Source organism: Indicator indicator, chromosome 3, assembly GCF_027791375.1.
Source record: "Indicator indicator isolate 239-I01 chromosome 3, UM_Iind_1.1, whole genome shotgun sequence".
Taxonomy (NCBI): domain Eukaryota; kingdom Metazoa; phylum Chordata; class Aves; order Piciformes; family Indicatoridae; genus Indicator; species Indicator indicator.
Window position 1 is genome coordinate 12,196,072 of NC_072012.1, and position 23,171 is coordinate 12,219,242.

The 23,171-nt window shown below is 41.0% G+C and overlaps 1 protein-coding gene across 2 annotated transcripts in view; it reads left to right on the forward strand.

Moving 5' to 3' along the window:
* The window catches only part of CHCHD3 (coiled-coil-helix-coiled-coil-helix domain containing 3), a 188,871-nt gene that overhangs the window by 38,804 nt on the left and 126,896 nt on the right, over positions 1-23,171 (forward strand). For both annotated transcript variants that reach the window (XM_054399541.1, XM_054399542.1), the window contains exon 4: positions 17,574-17,718. In XM_054399541.1, coding sequence (XP_054255516.1) covers positions 17,574-17,718 — 145 coding nt within the window. The remainder of the gene's footprint in view (positions 1-17,573; positions 17,719-23,171) is intronic.

A 23,171-nucleotide genomic window follows, 5' to 3' on the forward strand; every position in this document is an offset into this window, starting at 1 on the left:
ATCAAGGGCAAGTGCAGAGTCTTGCACCTGGAGAAGAATAACCCCTTGCCACCACTACAGCTAAGGGGTTGGCCTGCTGGAAAGCAGCTCTGCAGAGAAGGACCTGGGAGTGCTGCTGGACATGCTCACCATGAGCCAGCTATGTGCCCTTGTGGCCAAGAAGGACAACGGTCTTCTGGGGTACATTAACAAGAGTGTGGCCAGCAGGTCAAGGAAGGTTCTTCTCCTCCTCTACTCTGTCCTAGAGAAGCCACAGCTGGAGTCCTGGATCCTGTTCTGGGATCCTCAGTTTGAGGGAAAGGGGAGCTACTGGAGAGATTCTAATGAAGGGCTATGAAGATACTGAGAGGACTGGAGCATCTCTGAGGAGGAAAGGCTGAGAGACCTAGGGCTGTTCAGCCTGGAGAGGAGCAGCCTCAGCAGGCATCTTCTCAGTGGTGATCAGTATCTAAAGGGAAGTGATCAAGAGGATGGGGCCAGACTTTTTCTCAGTGATGTCCAGCAACAGAATAAGGGGCAATGGGCACAAACCAGAACGTGGAAAACTTTGTCTGAACATGAGGTAGAACTTCCCTGTAACGGCACTGGAGCACGGGTCTGGAGATGATCTGGAGTCTCCTTCTCTGCAGAGGTTCCAAATCTGTGTGGATGTGATACTGGGCAACCTACTCTGGGTGGCCCTGCTTTGGCGTGGAAGATATACTAGATGAGCCCTGGATGTCCTTTTCAATGTCTACCATGCTTGGGATTCTGTCATTTTTCAAGTGAAGCTTTGTCAATGATGGCAGGTTTATATAACCTATGGATAATGATTTCCTCTTTGTTCATGCACCTTTATCCAGTCTGGCTTGTCTCAAACAAGCACTGGGAAGCTTAACCTTTTTCTAGTATTCCATTATGTGTCTCAGAAGGAACCCTGGCTGTTGATTTGGGAGAGCAAAAAGGGGATGTTTTTTGGTGATAAACAGGACTTTGGAAGATAAGTCATAAATTAAATGAATGAATGAAAGTTAGTGTGACATCTGATGGGTGCCTCCCCTCTCTGAATGTGACATGTAGGTGTGCAGGAGTCTCCTTCCATATCTGAAAATGAATAATTAGTAGAGAGAGGACTTAAAATAGTAATTGGGTAAGATTGTAGAGAAAGGTTTTCTGGAGTGTAAATCAGTGCCAGGCAGTGATAAGGGCTATTCGTGTGTCCAAATATTCACATTTATGTCTTCCTTTTTTATGTATTTATAAATTCAGTTAAATTAATACCTTGGAGCATTAAAAAGGCCACTTCAGCTTCAGGGTTGGGGAACCTGGCACTAAGCAGCAAATTTTGGCATTGCTTCTACAGGTTGAGTTGTTCTTATTCCCCTTTTCTAGATCTGCCCTTTCATTGTTGTTTTTCCCTGCTCTCATAGCAGAAGTTTTCCTCATCTGATCTCAAACACAGCAAAAGATGTAAAAGTGAATTTATTCTTCCCCAACTACTGAAGTTTAGAGAACTATGGGATAATACTGTGCTGTCACAGGGAAAGGAATGAGGAGGGTCGGTCTGGGTCAAGACAGTCCTTCTATGGGTAATGGAAGAAACCAAGATTAAGTATTCAGGCAGAGGTTAACCTATAAAACTAGTACTGATGCCTCTTTGAACAGGTAACTCTATTAGGAAAGCCTCAGTCACCTTCTGGATGGGTTTGCATTCTACCCTTTTTAAAGGCCTGAAAGCTTAATGCATGCTCTTAACTGCCAAATGACATGGAAACAGAAACGTTTGAATTGCAGAACATGAGGTTGAGAGGGACCTTGAAGATCATCTGGTCCAGCCTTTCTTGGGAAAAACACAGTCTAGACAAGACAGCCCAGTTTGCACCTGTGCTGTTTGTGGAGTAGAGGGTTTGGAAATACCAGGCTACCTTAGAAGCCTGTTTGTATTACCCTATGTTCTTCTGGGAAGAAAAAACAATATTTGGCATTAGCAGAGTTACTCTCCAAACTTTCGGTTACTGGTCTGACTCCATTAATACCACTGTCTAGTTCTCAGTATATACAGAGATGAATCTTGGTGACAGGAAGTGGAAATGGGAGAAAGCAGTGTGCTATAATTCACTCCTACCTTTATAACCCCCAATTTTCAAGAGATTGTTTTTCATTTCAGTTTTAGAACTTGGCATCTCAGCCTTGACAACTCATACACCAAGCTTCATCTTGATAAGTTTATTTCTAGGAGAGATGGAAAAATGACTTGAAGCCAGTTGAGTTTATTTGGAGAGAGCATCAGCGAAAATAATACTGCTTCATAGTTTTAGATTCAAGTAGGGAGGAGGGAAACTCTTCCCCCCTGGCAATTTTAAACAAACCTTTGCTTTCAAACTGCTGAGCTCCTTCATTTTGAAAAGTAGCAGATGAGTAGACATAGAGGAGGAACACTTAAAAATTGTAATAATAAAAAAAATTGCGACTGTCACTTTATTTTAATAGATAATTAATGTTGTCATAATTTCATGACTGCCTTTGCAGATCCCAAGAGGAGTGATATTAAGTTTGAAAGCAATTTCAAGTGGAGTTATGTAGATATTGGGGAAAAAATCTTAGCTAAATACATACACAAATTATGTAAAACAGTTTTACTATTCTGGCTTTGGTTTTCTGCGTGCCTCTGGCATAGAGGTAGAGATTTGTTGGTCTGGTCTTCATATAATACTGATCTATATCCACATACTTTAAAAACAGTGGCTTTTTCAAGTGTAATTACAAAATCCTCTCAAACAGCCTTTTCATCCTCCTATTACTCCACCTCCCTCTCCCCAATACCCCCCACTAAAATCCCCCACAACCTGAGTAGATACTCAGGTCAACCCAGCCATCAAGTGTGGTGCTGAGGGACATGGTTTAGCAGTGGACTTGATAGTGTTGGGTTAACGGTTGCACTTGATGATTTTAAAGGTCGTTTGCAGCTTAAATAATTCTATGATCTTCTCTAGGGGATGAGAAGCCCTTAGACTGAAAACATTCAGTGTCTGTATTTCAGTGTGGGTGGGCACCACTGAAAAGAGTTTAGCATTGTGCTCTTGTTTCTTGCCCATTAGCTATTCATCAGTATTGAGAAGATCCTCATTTTCTAGAGTCAAAATTTCTTTTTCTGATTCAGTGGCTGTCACTGTGCTTTATCTCTTGCTTTGTGGTGGAGAGGAGCACTAGCACTCTTCTGTGTGTGCTGACTAGCCCATTGACACATGTGGATGAGCTCTGAGCTCTGTCTACACTGGGAAGGTGGTGAAAGCTCTGGTGAACAGGTCTTATGGTTGGACTCAATGCTCTTGAAGATCTTTTCCAACCAAAACAATTCTGATCGTGTGATCTGTCCCTGAAATAGTGTTGATAAATTGAAGAGCTGTATGTAATTACAGGGTTGGAAATTGGCATCTTTGATGTTTTGATCTCAAGGGCTGGCACAGAAAATAACGTGGCCATTAGCAAAGACTTTTTTTTTTTTTTTTTTCAGTTGACAGATGCAGTGCAGAGACTGGAAGGCAGCTGGAAACAGTAACATCAACTGGCTGCTACTACTTGGACTCATTGTGGGTGACTGAGGGACTATTTAGGGTCTCAGGTAGTGATAGGACTAGGGGGAATGATAAAAAAATAGAAAAGGGTAGATTCAGGTTGGATGTTAGGAAGAACATGAGGGTGGTGAGACACTGGAACAGGTTGTCCAGGGAGGTGGTGGAAGCCCCAACCCTGGACGTTTTTAAGGCCAGGCTGGATGTGGCTCTGGGCACCCTGATGTAGTGTGAGGTGTTCCTGCCCATGGCAGGGGGGTTGGCACTAGGTGATCCTTGAGATGCCTTTCAACCCTAATGATTCTATGATTTGAGAAGTATTTAAATTAGGAAGTATTTGAGGATGGAGAGAAATGGTGAAATGGAACAAGGTCTTAACCAAGACAACTTGCATTAAATTCTATGGGGTTTTTGGGTTTTGTAACAAATTTCAGCCTAAAGGAGTAAAGCAAAGCACATAATGTCTTGCCCTCTGTGTTATTGCTACTGGACATGTCCAAACTAATTTAAGAATTGTAAGATACTTTGGGGCTGACCAAAGGCAAGCATGAAATGGGACATATTGGATGGAGGAGTTAACATTGTGAGAAAATTGCTTGCTGCTTAGGGATCTATTTTGGAATTGCTGTCACTTCTGCTTTCTCTAATATTTGTAGTGAATGAAGTGCTGATTGCATCTATGTATGGGCAGCATTAAGGAGGAGCAGGTCACCAGGAGGAAGTACTGGATATGGGGTGGGTCTAAAAGAGGCCACAAAAATGATTGAGGGCTGGAACCCCTCTGCTATGAGGACAGGTTGAGAAGGTTGGGGTGGTTCAGCCTGGGGAAGGGAAGGCTCTGTGGAGACCTTTTTGTGGCTGTCCAGTATTTAAAGAGGGGCTATAAGAAAGATGGGGGAGAGACTTTGTAGCAGAGCCTCTTGTGACAGGACAGGGGTGATGGTTTTAAACTGAAAGAGGGAGATAGACTAGGTAGAAAGAAGAAATTCGTCATACTGAGGGTGGTGAGACTGTCCCAGGTTGCCCGGAGAGATGGGACTTTGAGCAACCTGATCCAGTTGAAGATGTCTCAGGTTGATGCAGGGAGGGTTAGACTAGATGACCTTGCAAGGTCCCTTCCAACCCAAACCATTTTATGATTTTTGGGTACAATAGTGGATTTCTCATTAAATTTAATAATATGAATTGCAAGCATAAGAAAATAACAATTATATGCTAAAATATTATAGGAAAATCCCATTCTAGATTGTGTGCGGTTTGAGGTAAGCCAAGAAACCCTCACATGAAATATACATTTATATTTGCTTTCATTCCGTTAATCTGCAAGTTATAGAGATGCTGCTAGCTCACATATAGGACAGAAAACCCTTCAGAACCCATATCCTGAGTGTGTAACTTGGCATCTCTCTTCTTTTCCTCCTCATGTATTTTAATTTCATTGGGAGCTGTCAGAGGTTACCTGGCTTTTATAGCTATGGAAAATCATCTGGGATGATTTCAGGTGGCCTGTCCAGTGCTTGGCTGCACTTTGTTTATGAAGTAAGTGGGGAAGTTAGGTCACTAGGTCTGGAGAACATTGGCATAAATTTGGAGGGCTTTCTCTTTAGCATCCTGTTGGTATACAGGACAACTTGTGTTACTTGCATTTGATGGGAAAGGGATTCCCAGCATAATTGGTGCATTCTGATATCTTGTCTCCTCTGACATACCTAATAATCATGAGAGCTCTTTGTCAGTTGTAGGGAATTTGTCAATTTTGACTGTGGGTGCTGCTGTCCATGAAGAAGTGGAGAGCTGTTTGTATCCACATAGTCACGTTTTTGTGTGACCCACATCTTTATGGCTTTTAAATCTTTCCAGAGATGGGAATTCCACCACTGCCCTTAGCAACCTGTTCCAGGGCTTGATAATCCTTTTGGGGAGGAAATTGTTCTAATGTCCAAACGAAATCTCCCCTGGCACAACTTGAGACTGTTTCTTCTGTTGTTTTCACTTGGGAGAAGAGACCAACTACTCCTTTCAGGTAGTTGTACAGAAGAAGAAGGTTTTCCTTCAGGCTTCTTTTCTTCTTCAGCTGCTCTTCACAAGACTTGTGCTCTAGACCCTTCAGCAACTCTTTGGACATGTTCCAGCACCTCAGTGTCAGTCCTGGAGTGAGAGACCCAAAATGGAATTAATGTTAGGAACATCCCCCTTCACCTGTAGGATCGAAAACCTTGTGTGAAGACAGAATCCCATGTTAATAGGTAAATAGTTGTCAAAAGTAACTTTCATTGAGAATAACTTTTTTGTGTTGTCTTTCTGAAACTTTTTTGAAGGAAAAGACATCTGGATAACTTGTTTCCGTATCTCAGTTCTTAACTACATTTTGCAGAGGTAGATGAATGTTAGATAATTTATTTGACTTTGCAGTCAGATGAATAATAATTTGCAAGAAACTGAGTAGGAGAAATATTCATTTCACACTTCTCAGTCCTCAATTCAACTTAGAGTTGTTTTCCTGATGTCTCTTGCTTCTTTTCAACTCCCTTGTCAGCTACAGTGATTTTCAACCACAGCCTTCTATGGCACATTCAACATGCACTCATTAAATATTGAAACTCAGTACTCAGAAACATTATTCATTCATTAATATTGGATCATGGCCTAAACTGCATTGTTCAAAACATTTTTGGATGTTATGAAAGTCTGTCAGAAAGCATTAACGGACTTGCTTGTGTCAAACTAAGGAAAAAAACCTGATGAACAGTTTCCACTGTAAACAAATTGTCCTCTTATCTTGAGTCAGTGGAAGCTTTTTGAGTTGAAGGGGTATCCCATCCCATCTGTGGGGAAGGGCTGTGGTGGTGGACAACAGATTCACTATGAGCCAGCAATGTGCTCTTTTGGATAAGAAGGGCAATGCTCTTCTGGAGTGCATCAAGATGAGTGCGTCCAGCAAGCGGAAAGAGGTCCTTCTTCCCCTCTACTCTGCCCTGGTGAGGTCACGTCTGGACTCCTGTGTCTAGTTCTGGGCTCTCCAGCTCAAGAGAAGACTACGGGATAGAATCCAGTGGAGGCTATAAAGATGCTGAGGGAGCTGGAGCATCTCTGTGAGGATAAAAGGCTGAGAGACCTGGGACTATTTTGCCTGGAGAGGAGTGGACTAAGAGGAGGTCTTCTCAATGCTGATCAATATCTGAAGGACAAAGGTTCAATAGGGTGGAGCCAGACTCTTTTCAGTGGTGCTCATTGACAGGACAAGGGGGAATGGGCACAAACTGGTATCCAGGGGGTTCCATCTGAACATGAAGGAAAATTTTCTTGCGAGGGTGCTGGAGCACTAGAGCCAGCTGCCGAGAGAGGTTGTGGAGTCTCCTCTGGAGACTTTCGAAACCCATGTGGGCATGATCCTGTGCAGTCTGCTCTTAGTGACCCTGCTTTACCATGGAAGTTGGACTGAATGCTCTTCAGAGGTCACTTCCAACCCCCACCATGCTGGAATTCTGTGTGATATACAAACAGAAGCATTTAGAGATCATGAAAGATGAAGGAAGTTGGCAAAACCACTGTTAATAAAAAGAACCAACCCTCATTGTCAGAAATCATCCCGATATATTTTCTTGGATACTAAAACATTTTAGGTTTATGCCTTACTACATGGAGTTCATATTTAAGGATGATTTCCAACTTTAAAGGCTAATATTTCTTTAGACTTTTCTACATTTTTCTGGAGGAAAGGATGATTTTCCTGATAGCTAACGTTGGAACAGGAAATATTTTGATTTTGGTTGGTTGGAGGTAATGAAAAATGACACAGTTCATGCTTTGGGCTTGAATGAGTTTATCTTGGATCAGCACATATCTATCAGATTGTGTAGCTTGGAGACTGTAATAAAGATACAACAGCTGGCAAGTAATCATTTCCCTGAAAAATAACAAAAAGAAAATGTTCTCTCTATGATAGCCTAATAAATTTTCAATATCCAGAAGTAAGGGCTGGCAGTAATACATGGCTATATTTGCTCTAATAGTGTGGTGTTTACCAATTTTGGATTTCCTAGGGTTTCCTGATTAATTTAGAATAAAGTGTTCAGTGGCCATTAAAGCACAAAACTAATGCTTTTCACATTTCTCAGTGTGTTGCTGTTGTCTGACAATTATTAAAAGTTGCCTTTTCCTTAATGATCATCTTCAACACCTTCAGGTGCTTTTCAGGAATGGCAGAAAAGGGCTATTTTGAAGTAAACAATGGGATGAATTCCTCCAGATTAGGAATTAAATTATTCATCTTATTAGTGTGGCTGACATGGTTCATGCTGTGCAAGATTACAGCTCCTTGTCCTAAGTTCACATGGTGAAATGAACAATTTTCTTCTCTTGAATTAATTTTCGTCACTTTCAAATTCGCTTCTAAAATCTTTTTCCCAGCACAGCAAAGTTTTATCATATCTCTGTTTGCATTTCTTGAAAGAGATGCAGAAAACAAAGCACTTGTCCTATCAGAAGTTGAAATGTTTGTTTCTTGAATTCTAACTCTTCAGTAATTGTGAAGTGGAATTTTTTGACTGATTTTTGTTGGACCTGATATGATACTTGTCAGTTATTAACTTTAAATCATAAGTTAACTGAGGAATTATTTTTTTGTTACTGCTTTTTAATTATTTTTATAACAGTTAAAACTAGTGTAATTTTTATATAAATTAGGACTTTAAACTGATATACTCAGAAATATAACTTACAGAGGGTTTTTAATGCCTAAGTTTTCAATCTGTTTATTCCTTCATATGCATTAATTGAGACAAATATACTTTTCCTCTGCTGTCACTTGTAGTAAATGGCCAAGATGAACTGAGCAACTGAGATGATGATTTGGTTGGTTGTGGGGTTTTGGTTTTGTTGTTTTTCATGATGCATGTGATGGTCAATCATTGTTGATGAGATTGTTATGTGCTAGCTGGGGGTTCTCCCTTCAAGCCTGCTAGCTCAGTGACAGTTGATGGTATGGCATCACTGACATATTTTGGTTGTTTTTCACAGAATCAGAGCATTGTTTAGGTTGGAAAAGACCTCTAAGATCGTCAAGCCCAACACTCAACTATGGCCACTGAACCATGTTCTGAAGTGTCATGTCCGCGTTCTTTCTTCAAGTCTGGGCTAAATCAGTACCCTTAGCCTGGGGAAAGGCCAAAACTGAATTACTTTGGGAATTTCCATAGCTGTGTTGAAAGAGGTTTTCTTTGGTTATGGAGTGAGCATTTCAAGCTGTCATAGATCACAGAATGTTGGGGATTGGAAGGGACCTCTGGATATCATCTTGTCCAACACCGGTGCTGAAGAAGGGTCACCCACAGCAGGTTTCCCAGAATCACAATATTCAGGGGGGTTTGGAATCTCTTCAGAGAAGGAGACTCTACAATCCCTCTGGCAGCCTGCTCCAGGGCTCCAGCACCCTCACATCAAAGACTTTCCTCATGTTCAGATGGAACATCCTGAGTTCCAGTTTGTGCTTTGTGTCCTGTTGCTGGAGACCATTGAAAAGAGTCTGACCCCATTCTCTTGTCCCCCACCCTGTAAGTTCTGAAATGATAAAGCTCTGAAATGTTTGATGCATTCATGTGTTAGATATTCTACTGAATCTTGCATGCCCTGTGTTCGTAGCTAGTTCAAAGCTGTATGATACCAAACCCCACCACTGATTTTTAGAGGAAACAGACATGAATGAAAAAGCAGAATGCAGAAGCGAAAAGGTTATTCTGCTGAAATCAGATATCCTCCCTTGGTTTTGGTCTGACTGTCTGCTTTGGGAGATGGTTAGGACAGATGTTTTGATCATGTGGATAACTTGCTTTGATTTTTGTCTTCGTCCCTTCTGCCCACACCTCAAAACATCTAGATCTAACCGAAAATTGGTTTGTGTATCTGAGAGCACCTTTCAGAATTCTTTTCATCTGTCTGCTAGTGTGAGGATGCTCCTAGATTGTCATGTGGTAGGGGTTGTGTTCAGTTTTAACAGAATCTTGTCTAGGTGAAATGCACTGCAAACACTGTTTTGATAAAAATGATGTGAGGAATAAAAGGGTCCAAAATTTTTCTTATTGTGGAACCTAGATATGATAATATAATAATAAAAATATCCAGATTGTTATGCCTCTGTTCTGAGACTGATGATTTGGTTGTTAGTGCATCAGGATTTACCTGGCCTCGTGCAGTTTCATAGAATCATACAATGCTAGCAGTTGGAAGGGACCTCTGTAGATCGAGTCCAACCCCCTGCAAAGCAGGACTGCTTAGGGCAGGTGACAGAGGAATGCATCCAGGCAGGTTTTGAAGATCTCTGGAGAAGGAGACTCTAGAACATTTCTAGGCAGCCTGCTCCACGGCTCCATCACCCTTACAGTAAAAAAAAAAAAAAAAAAAAAAATTCTTATGTTGAAATGGAATTTCCCATGAGCAAGTTTGCATCCATTGTCCCTCATCCTATCACTGGGTGTCAGTGAAAAGGGACTGGGTTCATCCTTCTGACAGCCACCCTTCAGATATTTGTAGACATTGATAAAGTCCTCTCTCAGCCTTCTCTTCTCCAGACTAAACAGCCCCAGGTGTCTGTCTTTTGTCATAAGAGAGATGCCCTAGTTGCTTGATCATCCTTGTTTCCTTCAGGATTATTATTTTTTTCCCCCCTCAGTGACAGCAATTTTCAATCATAGTTCTACTTGGTTTTTTTGAAGGAAACCCCAAACTTCATCTGTTTGGGTTTGCTGTTTGTGTTCAGTGATTGTATTGCATTCAATGGTATTCTCCTCTGAGTAACTCCAAGGGGCTGCTGTTTCCAATGAGATGGGAAATACTTGAATTTAGGAATTTTCTCCAGAATGAATCTGGATTCAAGCTTTTCATTCAAATCAGTAAACTTCATAGCTGTCACAGTATTCACTTACAAAGGAAATTATTTTTTTTCTATAGTTAAGCTCCTAAATCCAGTCTTTAGAGGCAATGAGAGCCTCAAGCAGATAATTTTTAATCTCTGTTTTGAGATAAGCAGGATGTTTGCAGTACTGAGGGCTATCAGTACAAAGGTGCATCCAGTGCAACTTCTTTTCTTCTGAGAAAAGCATTTTTCCTCTCAATATTTAGTGTTCAAATATTATCTATATTTAGAACGTATATATTCAGGAGATGACCCAGATTTCTACTTGGGAAGCATGCTTTTATTAAAACTTATGTAATAAACGAGTCTCAGCATTTTAGCACAGAAAAACCCCAACCCATGATATTTTCTAGGTAATCACTGATATGTGTTGCAATTTTACTATTGACACCTTTGGACTCTACTGTTACCAGATTCCCAGAAAGATGGGAGATGATCCTAGTAGGTTGGTTTGAAGTATTGTAGTTAGAAGGTTTGTGTCCAGTAGGTTATGTCAGTCATTGACTGCAAGGATGTACTCGTGCTTCTAAAATAAAAGAAGGTTGAAGCACTACTGAACAAACTAAAAATGAATGTTTTTATGTTCTAGATGGATCAAAGAAACATTTCAGGGAGCTATGCAGACAGTTTCCTGTCATCAGGCTGTACGCTTTTTGTTCATGCAAATAGCAAAATTCAGGGTAACAGTTGTTATTTTTGCTATTGCTTTACTTAATGTAAGCACTCAACTACTTTCAGTTATCTATCAGCAGGTAGATCTGTACATAGATGGAAATGCTCCCTTCCACTGGAAGAGAGGGATTGAAGTGCTGGAGCATATCCAAAGAATGGCAATCAAGCTGGTGAAGGATCTGGAGAATGAGTCTGGTGAGGAGCAGCTGTGGGAACTGGGGTTGTTTAGCCTGGAGAAAAGGAGGCTGAAGGGAGACGTTACTCTTTACAACTAGATGATCTCAGGAGGAGTTGGACTAGGTGATCTCTGGAAGTCCCTTCCAACCCCTAACATCCTGTCATCCTGTGACTCCCTGAAAGGAGTTTGGAGCCAAGTGCAGGTCAGGCTCTTTGAAGTAAGGAGTGGTGAGTTGAGAGGAAATGGACTCAAGTTGTGGCAGGGAGATTTAGATTGGGCATTAAGAAAGAATTTCTTCACTGACAGAGTGTTTAAGCCCTGGAACAGGCTTCCCAGAGATGGTGGGGAATTGCTGTCCTTGGAAGTTTCCTGTTCCCCAAGACTGCAGGAAAGCAAATGTTGCTTGTGCTTTCAAGAAGTGCAAGAAGGGAGATCTAGGGTTTAGGACAAGGGATGATAGACACAAACTGGAACACACAAAATTCCATCTAAACAGAAGAAAAATGCTGTAAATGTGGACTTGGGATCACTGTGAAGGATTGTCTTGTCCTAAGAGCTTGTGAAGTCTACTCGTGGAGAAATTCAAAACTGAACTGGACAAATACATTAATTTTTTTTGTAGCATTGGCTCAATGTTGAAGTCCTAAAAGACAGTGCTGTAGAAAGGCAGAATTGTTGCTCTCTGGGTATGATTGTGTGCCAAGAGTTCAGAGTGTGAAGTACTGTGAGGCATTCATCCAACCTTCAGTACATGGAGCATCTTGTTCATGCTTTTTGTGTGTTTTCGAGTTGCACCATGGAAAAGTGGTGGCATTGCCTACTGTGTTCCATTAAATCATTGCTCTATCTAAATAACTGCACACTTCTTGAGACAGTATTTCATGATTATTTAGGAGTATTTTATTCAGCCTATTAACTGTGGAGAAAAACTTGTAGCCAGCAGCCTTCTCTGCTGTCTCAGCACCTTTTTTAAAAAAACCCTCTTTCTTTCTTTGTAAATGAACACTGTGATGTATAATGTCTCTTGTCAAAGGGAGCTTTGTACTTGAACTAAGAGCTGTTACTTTGAGCCTTTATTGTAATTAAAAATGTTACTTTAAGTGCTCTCTTCATGTGGAATTCTCAGAGGACAGGAAGAGTCCATCAGGAGCAGGGAAGTGTTTGTGTTCCTGTCTGTGGGACCAGTGAGGCTGCACTTCAAATACTGGGTTCATTTTTCTGGCCTCTTACTACAAGAAAGACATTGAGGTGCTGGAGTGTGTGTAGAAGGTCAATGAAACTGGTGAAGGGTCTAGCGAACAGGTCTGGTGAGGAGTGGCTGAGGGAACTGGGATTGTTTTGTCTGGAGAAGAGCAAGTTGAGGGGAGACCTCATTGCTCTCTACAACTCTCTGAAAGGAGGTTGCAGTGAGATGGGGGGTGGTCCTTTCTCCCTAATATCAGGTGATGGGATGAGAGGAGACGGCCTCAAATTTTGTGCCAGGGGAGATTTAGGTTGGATATTGGGAAAAATTTCTTTACAGAAACAAAGGAGTGAAGCGCTGAACAGGCTGCCAAGGGAGGTGGTGAGGTTACCATCACTGGAACTGTACAAGAAACATGTGGACATGGCACTTTGGGACATGGATTAATGGTCACAGTGGTGTTAGGTTGATGGTTCAACTTGATCTTAGAGGTCTTTTCCAACTGAAACAAGTCTATGAATCTGGGATTCTAAGCTGCGCTCTTTCACTCCCTGTAAGTTGCACCTACCTATTTTTATTTTTTATTTTGGCTAGATGATAATCTAATTTATTACTGTAGATTTAGCTGGTGTTTGCCTTTATTCAGCAGCCATCCCCGCTGAATGCCAGTGAATTGAAATTGTAATGTGAAGGAAGATAACTACTGTAAGTTGATGTAAGCAAGTGCTTGCCAGCAGCACGTATCTGCCTTTGTGTTTGTTTCATTAAGCTCTTACAAGCCACCCAATTATGTAACTCAAATAAATGAAAATTACTTCAAAATCCTATGCATTTTGCTAAAACTCTGGTGAATTTCAATCAGTTGATTCTTATTTAGGAATTTTTTCTGGTGAACAAAAGTGGTGTGAAATGCAAAGGTTCAGTGGATGCTTCAGGAAGTTAAGTAGTTGTTTGGTTTTTGTTGGGTGTCGTCACCCCCCCTTCCCCTTCCTCCCCCCCCCCCCCCCCGTAGGTATGATGAGATTGAAACCTGATCACATGAGTGAGGATTGTAGTAGATGAAGACCTGAAATTTTTGCTTTTTGTCTTCACATATTGGGAAAGAGGTCATCACTTAACTGGTTGGAGTGTTCAGTTCCAGAGACACAAAGAATATGCTGGACAGAGTCCAGTGGAATCTACAAAGATGCTGAGGGAACTGGAGTATTTGTGTGAGGAGGAAAGACTGAGAGCCCTGGGGCTGTTGAGTCTGGAGAAGAGCAGCCTGAGAGGGGATCTTGGCAATGCTCAGGAAGAGATAAAGGGTAGGGGGCAAGAGAATGGGGACAGACTCTTTCCAGTGGTCCCTGGTAACAGGACAAGGAGCTATGTGCACAAGTGGGAACCCAGGAGGTTCCATCTCATCAGGAGGAAAACATTCTTTGCTGTGTGGGTGGGTAGAGCCTTGGAACAGGCTGCCTGGAGAGGTGGTGGGGTCTCCTTTTCTGGAGAGATTCCAAACCCATCTGGACATTGTGATGCTGGACAGCCTGCTGTGGGTGACCCTGCTTCAGCAGGGGATTGAACTAGATGACTCAATAAGTCCCTTCCAACCCTCACCATGCTGGGATTTTCTCATTCCATGTGGGAAAATGAGGTGGGCAGATAAGTTTTAAACTGCATTAATACTAACAGTAGGAGTCAGAAGTGATGCACTTCTTCCTGCTTTTCTATCACTTAGTCCATTGGAATGGAAGAGCCTCAGGGGATCGGTTTGGCAGCAATGGTGAGACGCGAGTGCCAACAAAGGATGACACAGAACCTGTTTTCTGGCATTTTTATCACTTGATGTAGTTAAAAATCAGGAACATGTAGGATCAGGTGTAGGGTTATGCAACTTTGGCAGGGATTTTTATAGGTGCCAATTTAGGATACCTGTCCTGGTTTGAGCTTGAACAGAACTAATTCTAGTCAGTGATTTGGCTTCTCAGTTCAGGCTCTTCTCAGGAACCTCACTTGCTGAAGTTCAACGCAGATTTGCACAGACAGTGGCTGCTTCTAGCAGAGAGAATGCTGATGGGGGTGTCACTGCCAAGGGCTGGGCTGCAGAAAGGCTCTTGCTTAAACTTGCTCCGTGCAGACCAATGGCACTGCTACATCTTGTGACCCGTGTTCAGGTGCAGTAAGTCAGAGATGGCACCTGTGGGGAGGAGCAGACAGGACAGGTGACCCTAAACTGACCAACAAGGCCATGGATGTCATCTTTGGGATAAAGCTGAGGGATCGCCTGGGTCAAGCTTCTTCTGCAATGGCTGGTGTTTTGAGGACTATGTCCATGCTTCCTTTGATTCTGTTCTGTGTGTTCCTGAATCCAGTTCCACATTCAGTACCTGAATCTGGTTCAAATCTGCTGCAGAGTCCAGTCTGGGACTGCCTCAGTGCCTGATCTCAGCATCCTCGGCGGCAGTGGTGGTGGTGATGTTGTCATTGCCCTCGGGTTGGGTTTGGTATTGGTTTGTATCTATTTGTCTCTATTTCATTTTATTGTTACTATTTTCACTGAAGCTGGTTTAGTTCCTTTCCCAGCCCATTAATCTTTCATCCTTAATCCCTTTATTCCCTTCCTCTTCCCTTTAGAAAGGCAGAGGAATTCATAGAGAGCCTCTGTCACTTGTCCGGTGGCTGATCCAGTCCTAACTCTTGACAATGTCCTACCCTCATCTTTTTCTTGCTGTGGCAGGATCCAGTATGGCTGAGAAAATTTTCAGAACTGGAATAGATCCAAGGTGGCATTCCTGGACCTATTTAAAAAGGCTGGTTAAGGTTAAAATAGCAAGTGTTGCCTGGAGTTCTCTGTGGGAAACCAGCATTGTGCAGCCATTCTGTCACTGGTGTGGTCATACCCACGGCTGTGTTATTGTCTGCTAATTGTGTGGGATGTCAGAGCTTCTGATGAAAAGCTTTGTAAGGGCTCGCTGAAGGGTGAGGAGTCAGATGACTCAGGAATGTAGAGGAGATTCTGGGTCATCGTCTTGTAGCAAGTATGCAGCAAAGGACACACGTGAATTTTGGCAAAAGTAGAAAAGAAGATCCCATCCCTCTCTAGCGTACTTGGTGGGGAAGCTGGATGTAGCAGCAGTCAGGTTGAGCTATCAAAGGGTTTAGCTTGACATTAGGAGCCCATTATTTTTAAGTATTAGGAAAAGGGTCTTTATTCTTTTTGCAAGAGAGGATGAGATGTCGCAAACATTGGTAATTCCAGAGGCAAAATTTGAGAAGACTTAGCTGAGTTTGTGTCAGCTACAGGAATAATTTGCCAAGGATTGTGTGTAAACATCTAAGTGTTCTTTTAATTGAGGAGAATTTACTATGTGGAAGCTTTTGGCAGCCTTTTCCAGTTATTGGCTGATTTCCTTATACTTTGATTATTCTGCTAGGTGTATAAAGAGATATTTTTAGGGCTAAACCACTTGTGGGAGGTAAAATCCAGAAAGGATGAAGAAGGAACTTACTTCAGTCTCAGAAAGCACTAAGTGCTTTCTCTGCTGTCTCTCACAAGAAAAGACTGCTGAGGCTTCTATTTTGACACTTTTTTTTTCCTTTTTAGACAAAACATGATTTCTCCAATGGAAAAGACAACCAGAGTGTTTTGACTGCACCATTGATTGTATGAAGGATTTGTTATATCAATGCTGCTGGAATAATTTAGGGGACCTTGGGAAATCACTTAATGGAATTTGGTCCATGTCTGCATAATCTGACTTTTTTGCTAGAGTAATTGAAGATGCTGCTTAATAAACTTTTTATAAAGATTCCCAGTTGGTTGCTGTTTCAGAAGGTTGTGTCTGAGCACAGGAGTAATATGTTTTGTAATTGTCTTTTTTTTCCTCCCCACCTCACTTAAATATTTTCCCTGGGGAAGAATCTAATGCACTGTAATGCTAGTACCTTTTACAAAGTGACCCTACTCATTATGATTTGTTCTCTGAAGCTCCCTTGACAATGTATAAATGCACTGAGAATACTTAAGCTTCCTCTCCATCACTCTTTCAAAAATCTATTTGAAACCCTGAGTTTCATAGTGCCATTACTATTCTGAGTTCCCTGATGCTGACTCTGGGTTTGGTGTCACAATATACATGCAACAGATAAGTTTTATTAGCTAAACAACTCATATCCATGTATTTTCATGGAAATGAGATGTGGTATACTTGCATCAAGTACTTATAGGGAAGACTTCAATATATTTACAGTTTGTAACAAAAATATGTTTAGAATTTTCTGGGGCTGGAGTTGCCTTTTATTAACTCTGTTGCAACAAGTCCATGGCTATTTTCATTTCACTCTCTCAAATAGCTGGGAAAGGTTTATTATGGTTATTGAATAATTTTAAAGCTTGGTAAATAGATGCACTATTTGGCTTTGTGGTGTGTCCAGAGGTCGGGAAGCAGAAAAGAATGGAGCTTTTAGCAGGAAATTGGGTTTTCCTGGAAAAAGGGGTCCTTAAAAGCAGAGCAAAACCAGCAGAGAGAGGAGTTCTGTGTGTAAGAAATAGATTTTCCTAAAGCTCTGGAATAAATGGCATTGTGTATGATTTAATGGATAGTGATACTGAGGCTTGTAGCTCTTGGATATAGTGATTTTGACACTTCAATCTGAAAGAAAGTTCTGAAATTCTTAGTGATTATTTGTATTTAGATGCCTTAAGAGGCAAATAACAGTGTATTACAGTGACTGCTTTGAAAGTGATTGGGTCTGCTGGTTACAAGTGACAGGACAAGAGGAAATAGGTTCAAGTAGTGCCAGAGGAGGTTCAGGTTGGATATCAGGACAAATTTATTCACATAAAGGGTTATTGGGCATTGGAACAGGCTACCCAGGGAGGTGGTGGAGTCACCATCCCTGGAGGTGTTTAAAAGATGTGTGGGTGTGCTGAGAGACATGGTTTAGTGGTCGCGGCAAGACTGATCTCTAGGCAAGTGGATGGACTTGATGATCTCAAAGGACTCGTCCAACCTTGACAGGTCTATGATTCTGTGTCCTTTTCAACTACCATTTGGAAAATACACCTTCAATCTAAATTTTCTTTACCTTCTGTAGGTTGAAACAAGAACAGATGTATGTGCGTGATGAGTTTGGCAAACTTCTGGAACGAGAAAGGATTTCTTCAAACGAGCATTTGACTCGAGCCATCCTTCGTGAGAGAGCTGCGACGGAAGAGGAGCGTCAGAAGGCGCAGAGATTTGTAAGTTCAGGAACTCTTATAAAATCTCAGATTTTTCAAACAGATGTCTGCAGACTTGTCTCAAACTATTGGTAGAAGGGGAAAGCAGGTATCTTCTTTTTTTGTTCTTTAATATTAGTTAATAGCATGCCATTGTGTTTTTTTCTTTTTTTCATCAAATGTGTTTGTCTTAAGAGTAGCTGATAAGAAAGCTGTGAGGACTGCAGATATCTTTGTGTGTGTGTGTCATATTAAATGTCTTTTTTCAGATGGTACAATAGTAATATGGTGCTCTAGGTTTGCTTGATTATTCACTCCAGGTTATGAAGTTATAGAAAACAAAGAGGTTTTCCAGGAATTACTCACTTTCTGTCTAGAATCAGAAAAACATTAAGGTTGGAAAAGATCTCCAAGATCAAATCCAACTGTTAACCCAGCACTGCCAAGTCACCACTAAACCATGGCCCTCAGTGCCACATTCACATGGGTTTTTTTGAACACTTCCAGGGATGATGATTCTACCACTTCCCTGGGTGGCCTGTTCCAATGCCTAACTTCTCTTTTCTGAAACTTTTAGCAATGTAGAGGAAATCCATAACATGCCTGGGCTAGAAATCTGGCTTACAATACGAATTTTAAAAACATTGTCTTTGAAGTCTCTTTTTTGATAAAAAAAGTAGTAGTCCAACTTCTGGTGGTTGTCTGAAAACCTTTGAACCAGCTCAGTGAAAAATTCTGTATCAAAGCTTCATATTTCATTAGAGCTGATACATAAAAACTCCCTGACAAGAAAATTGTGAAATATATGGCTGGCTATTTTCATCTGAAAGCTGACACTGTATATTTCAGTCCATTTCAAATGTGTGTAAGACTTACAACTTCTTATATATAGTAGTTGCTTGCTGTATTGACTCTTCTTTGTAGCAATAATCATAGATTCAAAGGATTGATTTGGTGGAAAAACCTTTAAGATAGAGTCCAACGATCATCTAACTCTACAAAGTCTGCTGCTAAACCATGTCCCTCAGCATCACATCTCTGCATCTTTCAAGCATCTCCAGGGATGGGGATTTTACCACCTCTCTGTGAAGCCTGTCCCAGTGTTTGAGAATACTTTACTTTAACTGAAGAAGTTTCTTCTAATATCCAACCCAAACCTCCCCGGTTTTGGCAATTTCCTTTTGTCCTATCACTTGTTCCTTGTGAGAAGAGACCAACCCCTACCTGACTCCAACCCTCTTTTAGGGAATTGTAGAGAGGGAGAAGGTCTCTCCTCAGTCTTCTTTTCTCTGTCCTCAACAATGCACTCACCCAGCCACCCCTCAGAAGACCTTTGTAGTCATTCTCTGAGGTACGAACGTGTTTTTTTAAAAAATGCTTGACTATAAGCAGTAAAAAATTGATATTAGCAAGGAAAAAAGATTTAAAGATATTTGTGATCATCCTTATGAAAACAAATGGGATGACTTATGTCAGCAACTATACTTGGCCATCTGTATCTGAAATAAAATCAAAGCTTTCTGAGGTTTATTGGTTGGTAACTGAGTGAACTATTCACCCCAATAAGCAACAGCTCTGTCTCTGCTGGAAGTAAAAATCTTCTGCCCACCTTATTTTTCCCAAATCACAATTTAGAACCAAACCAATTTCTCCTAAGCACACCTGAGTACTAGTATCTTTTTTCAGACATTTCTAAATGCTTTTTCTGTCGTATGTCATTGTTGAAGAAGAATGAAAGTATGGTTAAAAAATTGGTTAGTGTGTTGTCATTTTAAAAGATGAGAAGAGAGGAATTATGGCCAAAGTTCAGCCTTAGTCTTATGTTTTAAATTCTTGGATTCTGCAGGAGAGATGCAAGCCTAATGAGGAGTTAAAGATTATTTATAAAGGGGAATATTATTTGCATAATTACTAGGGGGTTTACATCTTTCACTTACCGCTGTAGTTAGTGCTGTGCTTTGGAGAAGTACATTGTTTTCTCATCAGCCAAATGCTTGACAGATTGCTTAAGGAGATCAAACCAGTTTGTTTAGCCATTATATCAATTTTATTGTTAAATTTGTACTTTAGAATATTTAAGCCCATGTGGAGTGGTTGCGAATTGCTGTTAGCCAACTTTGGTATTTCAAGTTGGGTGGTGTTGTTGCATGTTCAGTTGGAAGAAATACAAGTGGTGCTAATGAAATGAAGAAATTACTTTAAAATCCTGTGGAATGTCCCCTCATGTGGAAGACAGCATGGCAATGGCAATGCTGTCTGGAATTTTATGGCTGACTAAAAGTTTTGTGGAAACATAGGCACATCAGGGCATGGATTTTGCACATCAAAGGAGTAGCAAGTTACCTGAGCTCTGCTAGTGACTTGGTTTTGATCATCTTACTCTTTTAACCTGTGAAATTCTAAAAGATCTTGAGGCTTTTTGGTGAAAATTGCTGCGCATATTTGCTAGTTCTGCTGCAAATTTGTCATTTCTGCTATGGTTTGTTCATTCTTTGAAGTGTACTGTGGGATAACAAAGTGGTAAATAAGATTTGTGTGTTTGTTTCCTTAAAATGGGTCTGAAAATTAAAACATTGAGTGATGCTCACCTTTCTTGCAAGTCTTTCTGTAAGTTACCTCTTTTATTTTCCTGTAACTGGTCAAATTTTATTCCCTTGTCTTCATTGCTTCTGATTATGTTTCATGTATTCAAGATGAATTTATAAGCTGCATAACATGGGGGAGTATATCTTTGTGTACCATTTGTCAGGTAGAATGAGTAATTCCATGTACTAGTAAACTGCTACAGTAAGTTTGTATTTTATGTTGCTTGGATTTGATCTGACAGGCTCTTTCTGGAGAAAAAAAAAAAGAATGTTTCTGAAATGTCAGCAGCTTTACTAAACTAATTCCTTTGCTGCTGCTAAATTGTTGAAGTAGTGCACAGGAAAAGAAACGATGGTTAGAAAGGATGATTTTTTTTTTTTCTTTATGAAAGCTGCTAATTCAGTTTTCATAAGGAGACAAAATTGTTGGATCGAAATAGTATTTCCCATTCTTCAACTATTTTAACGCCAGTTGCTTCTTCTAGTTTCAGAAAGAAAAAACGTTTAAGTGTTTGCACTCAGAGTTAGCATTAACACTTCATACAACGTAAAAACAGGGAGAAAATGGAACTAAACTGAACAGGTAAATGAGTGAAAGCTTTGCAGGCGATGAGAACTACAGGAAGACAATACTTGTCTCAAAGTGAAATGTCAATTCTCAAGACACCTAAAAAGCCACCACAGCTTGGACAGCAAGGAAAGTTAAAGGAGGAGAGCATCTTTAGTAAAAGAATCTGCTGTACACTTGAACTGAGCAGAATGAAGAGTATTGTGACATTTGTTAGGCTGGATGTTAAAACATCAACCTCCCAAAACCTGTCTTTCTCCAAAACCCCTAAAGTACAGAATCATAGAACCATGGAATGATTTGGGTTGGGAGGAACCTTTAAACATCATCTGGTTCCACCATCACTGCCACAGGCAGGGACACTTTTCACTAGACCAGGTTGCTCAAAGCCCCATCCAACCTGGCCTTGAAAACTTTCAAGGATGGGACATCCACAACTTCCTGGGCAACCCGTTCTAATGTCTCACCACCCTTGCAGTCAATAATATGACAAAAAGGATTTTAAAGAACAAGTAACTAAAGGCATAAAAGCCCCCACACACATATGTATGCTCATACCCACTCACTGTGGATTGAAGATGTAGACCCAGGAGCAGACCATGGAGGATGAGCAGCACACAGAAGCGATGAGGCCATGACAGTAACACACCCTGAATTATTTTGTGTGTCTTCAGAGTGGAGTAACTTCTGCAAGTTTCTCTGTCAAAACTTTTCTTGAGTGAGTTTCTCCTCAAAGAAGATCTTAGATCTGAAGTTTCAGTGGAAAACACTAAAGGAAATAGACAGTTTTACCAAGAGCCATCTCTTCAAGCCTGGGTGGTATTTGTAAAAGGTCTGTAAGACACTAGGAGTTGATAGCAGAGCTGATGATAGCTGAACTGCTCATGTGCTGTGTAGGCTCTTAAGGAAAGATCTCTTTAGTACAAGTGGACTGGAAGGTGGCTGATGGGATGTCAACTTCTTAAAAAACAATTTTGAGTGAGATGCAGAAGTTTACAAACTGGCAGTTCTGATGTTTGTACCAAGGTAGAAATTACAATTTAGAATGGAATTTTCAGACCCTGACCAAAGTCCTGGAAATCCCTTATGGAGTCAGTGTGAGGATTTGTTCAACTGTTGATGCTTAATTCAGGGTAAATAAACCTAGTTGCTGTTGGCTCTTTCAGTGATGTCTTCAGGTGTCATTGACTTTGGGGAGCATTTCAGACCTAGTCTATCCTGCAGATTTTGGCTCTAGCCTTTAAAAAGCAATGCCAGTGAGACTCAGTGTGCTGAAGAGCTGGTGAGGTTTGCATCTCATCTGGCTTCTCTCCCATCTCTGGCTGTGTGATCCTTCTGTCTCCATTGTGGTGGGGCTGATACTTGATACTGAGATGAGATGACTTGGGAGAAATTCATTCTGTTTTTTCTTCTGTCTAGCAACTGATGCGAAGTAGCTTATTTGGCAGGGTCAGGTGTACATCAGTTGTAAGGGTTGTACATCAGTTGTAAGGGTTGCTTTGCAGATGAAGAATTTCTTTTACCTCTTTTCCCTAACCATTTCTGTCTCTGCTCTGCAGTTTGCCTCCTTTTCTCTATTGTCAGTGCAGATATCATGGACTGAAGCAAATGCATCACAAATCCATCTTCGAGGCCTTTTTCAAATGCAGATGTGCCCGCAATTTGCTTTATAGCTTGACTACAAAAATAGCTCTAGTGAGGAAATTGTGGACTCTGTATGGAGAGCAAGTTGTTGGGAGAAGGAAACAAAATCTTCTTGAGCTGGCCTTGTCACCAAGGAGAGTGTTTTGTACCTTTAGCTTTACTTACAGTCAGTTTTGAGACATGATACTTGCAGAGTGTCTCTGGAGTGTTTTCACCAAAGGACAAAGTGCACTATGTGCTTGAAGTCTTACACTTTAGAACTGCCTGTAGTACTGCAACTGATTAAAAAAAAAAAAGCTTTTTACTTCCATACCCATGTGTATATGGTATTTTTTTTCCTGCCCATCACTTTCAAAGGAGGACTTTGAGGGTGCTGGAGCACTTGAACAGGGCGTGCAGAGCAGTCTTATTCTCTGGAGAGTCATTTTCTCCACAGAGAGTCAAAATGCACCTGGATGTGATCCCATGCAACCTGCTCTGGGTAACCCTGCTTTAGCAGAGGGGTTGGACTAGGTCAGTAAAGATTCATTCCAGCTCCTAATGTGCTGGGATTCTGTGGCTTCATAATAAAGTATTTTATTTCACTCTAGCCATAAAGAATTGTGGTACTGGTGTAGCAAAGACTGGTTCAGTTGAAGACCCCATACTTCTGACCACTCCGAGAAGACTTATATTAG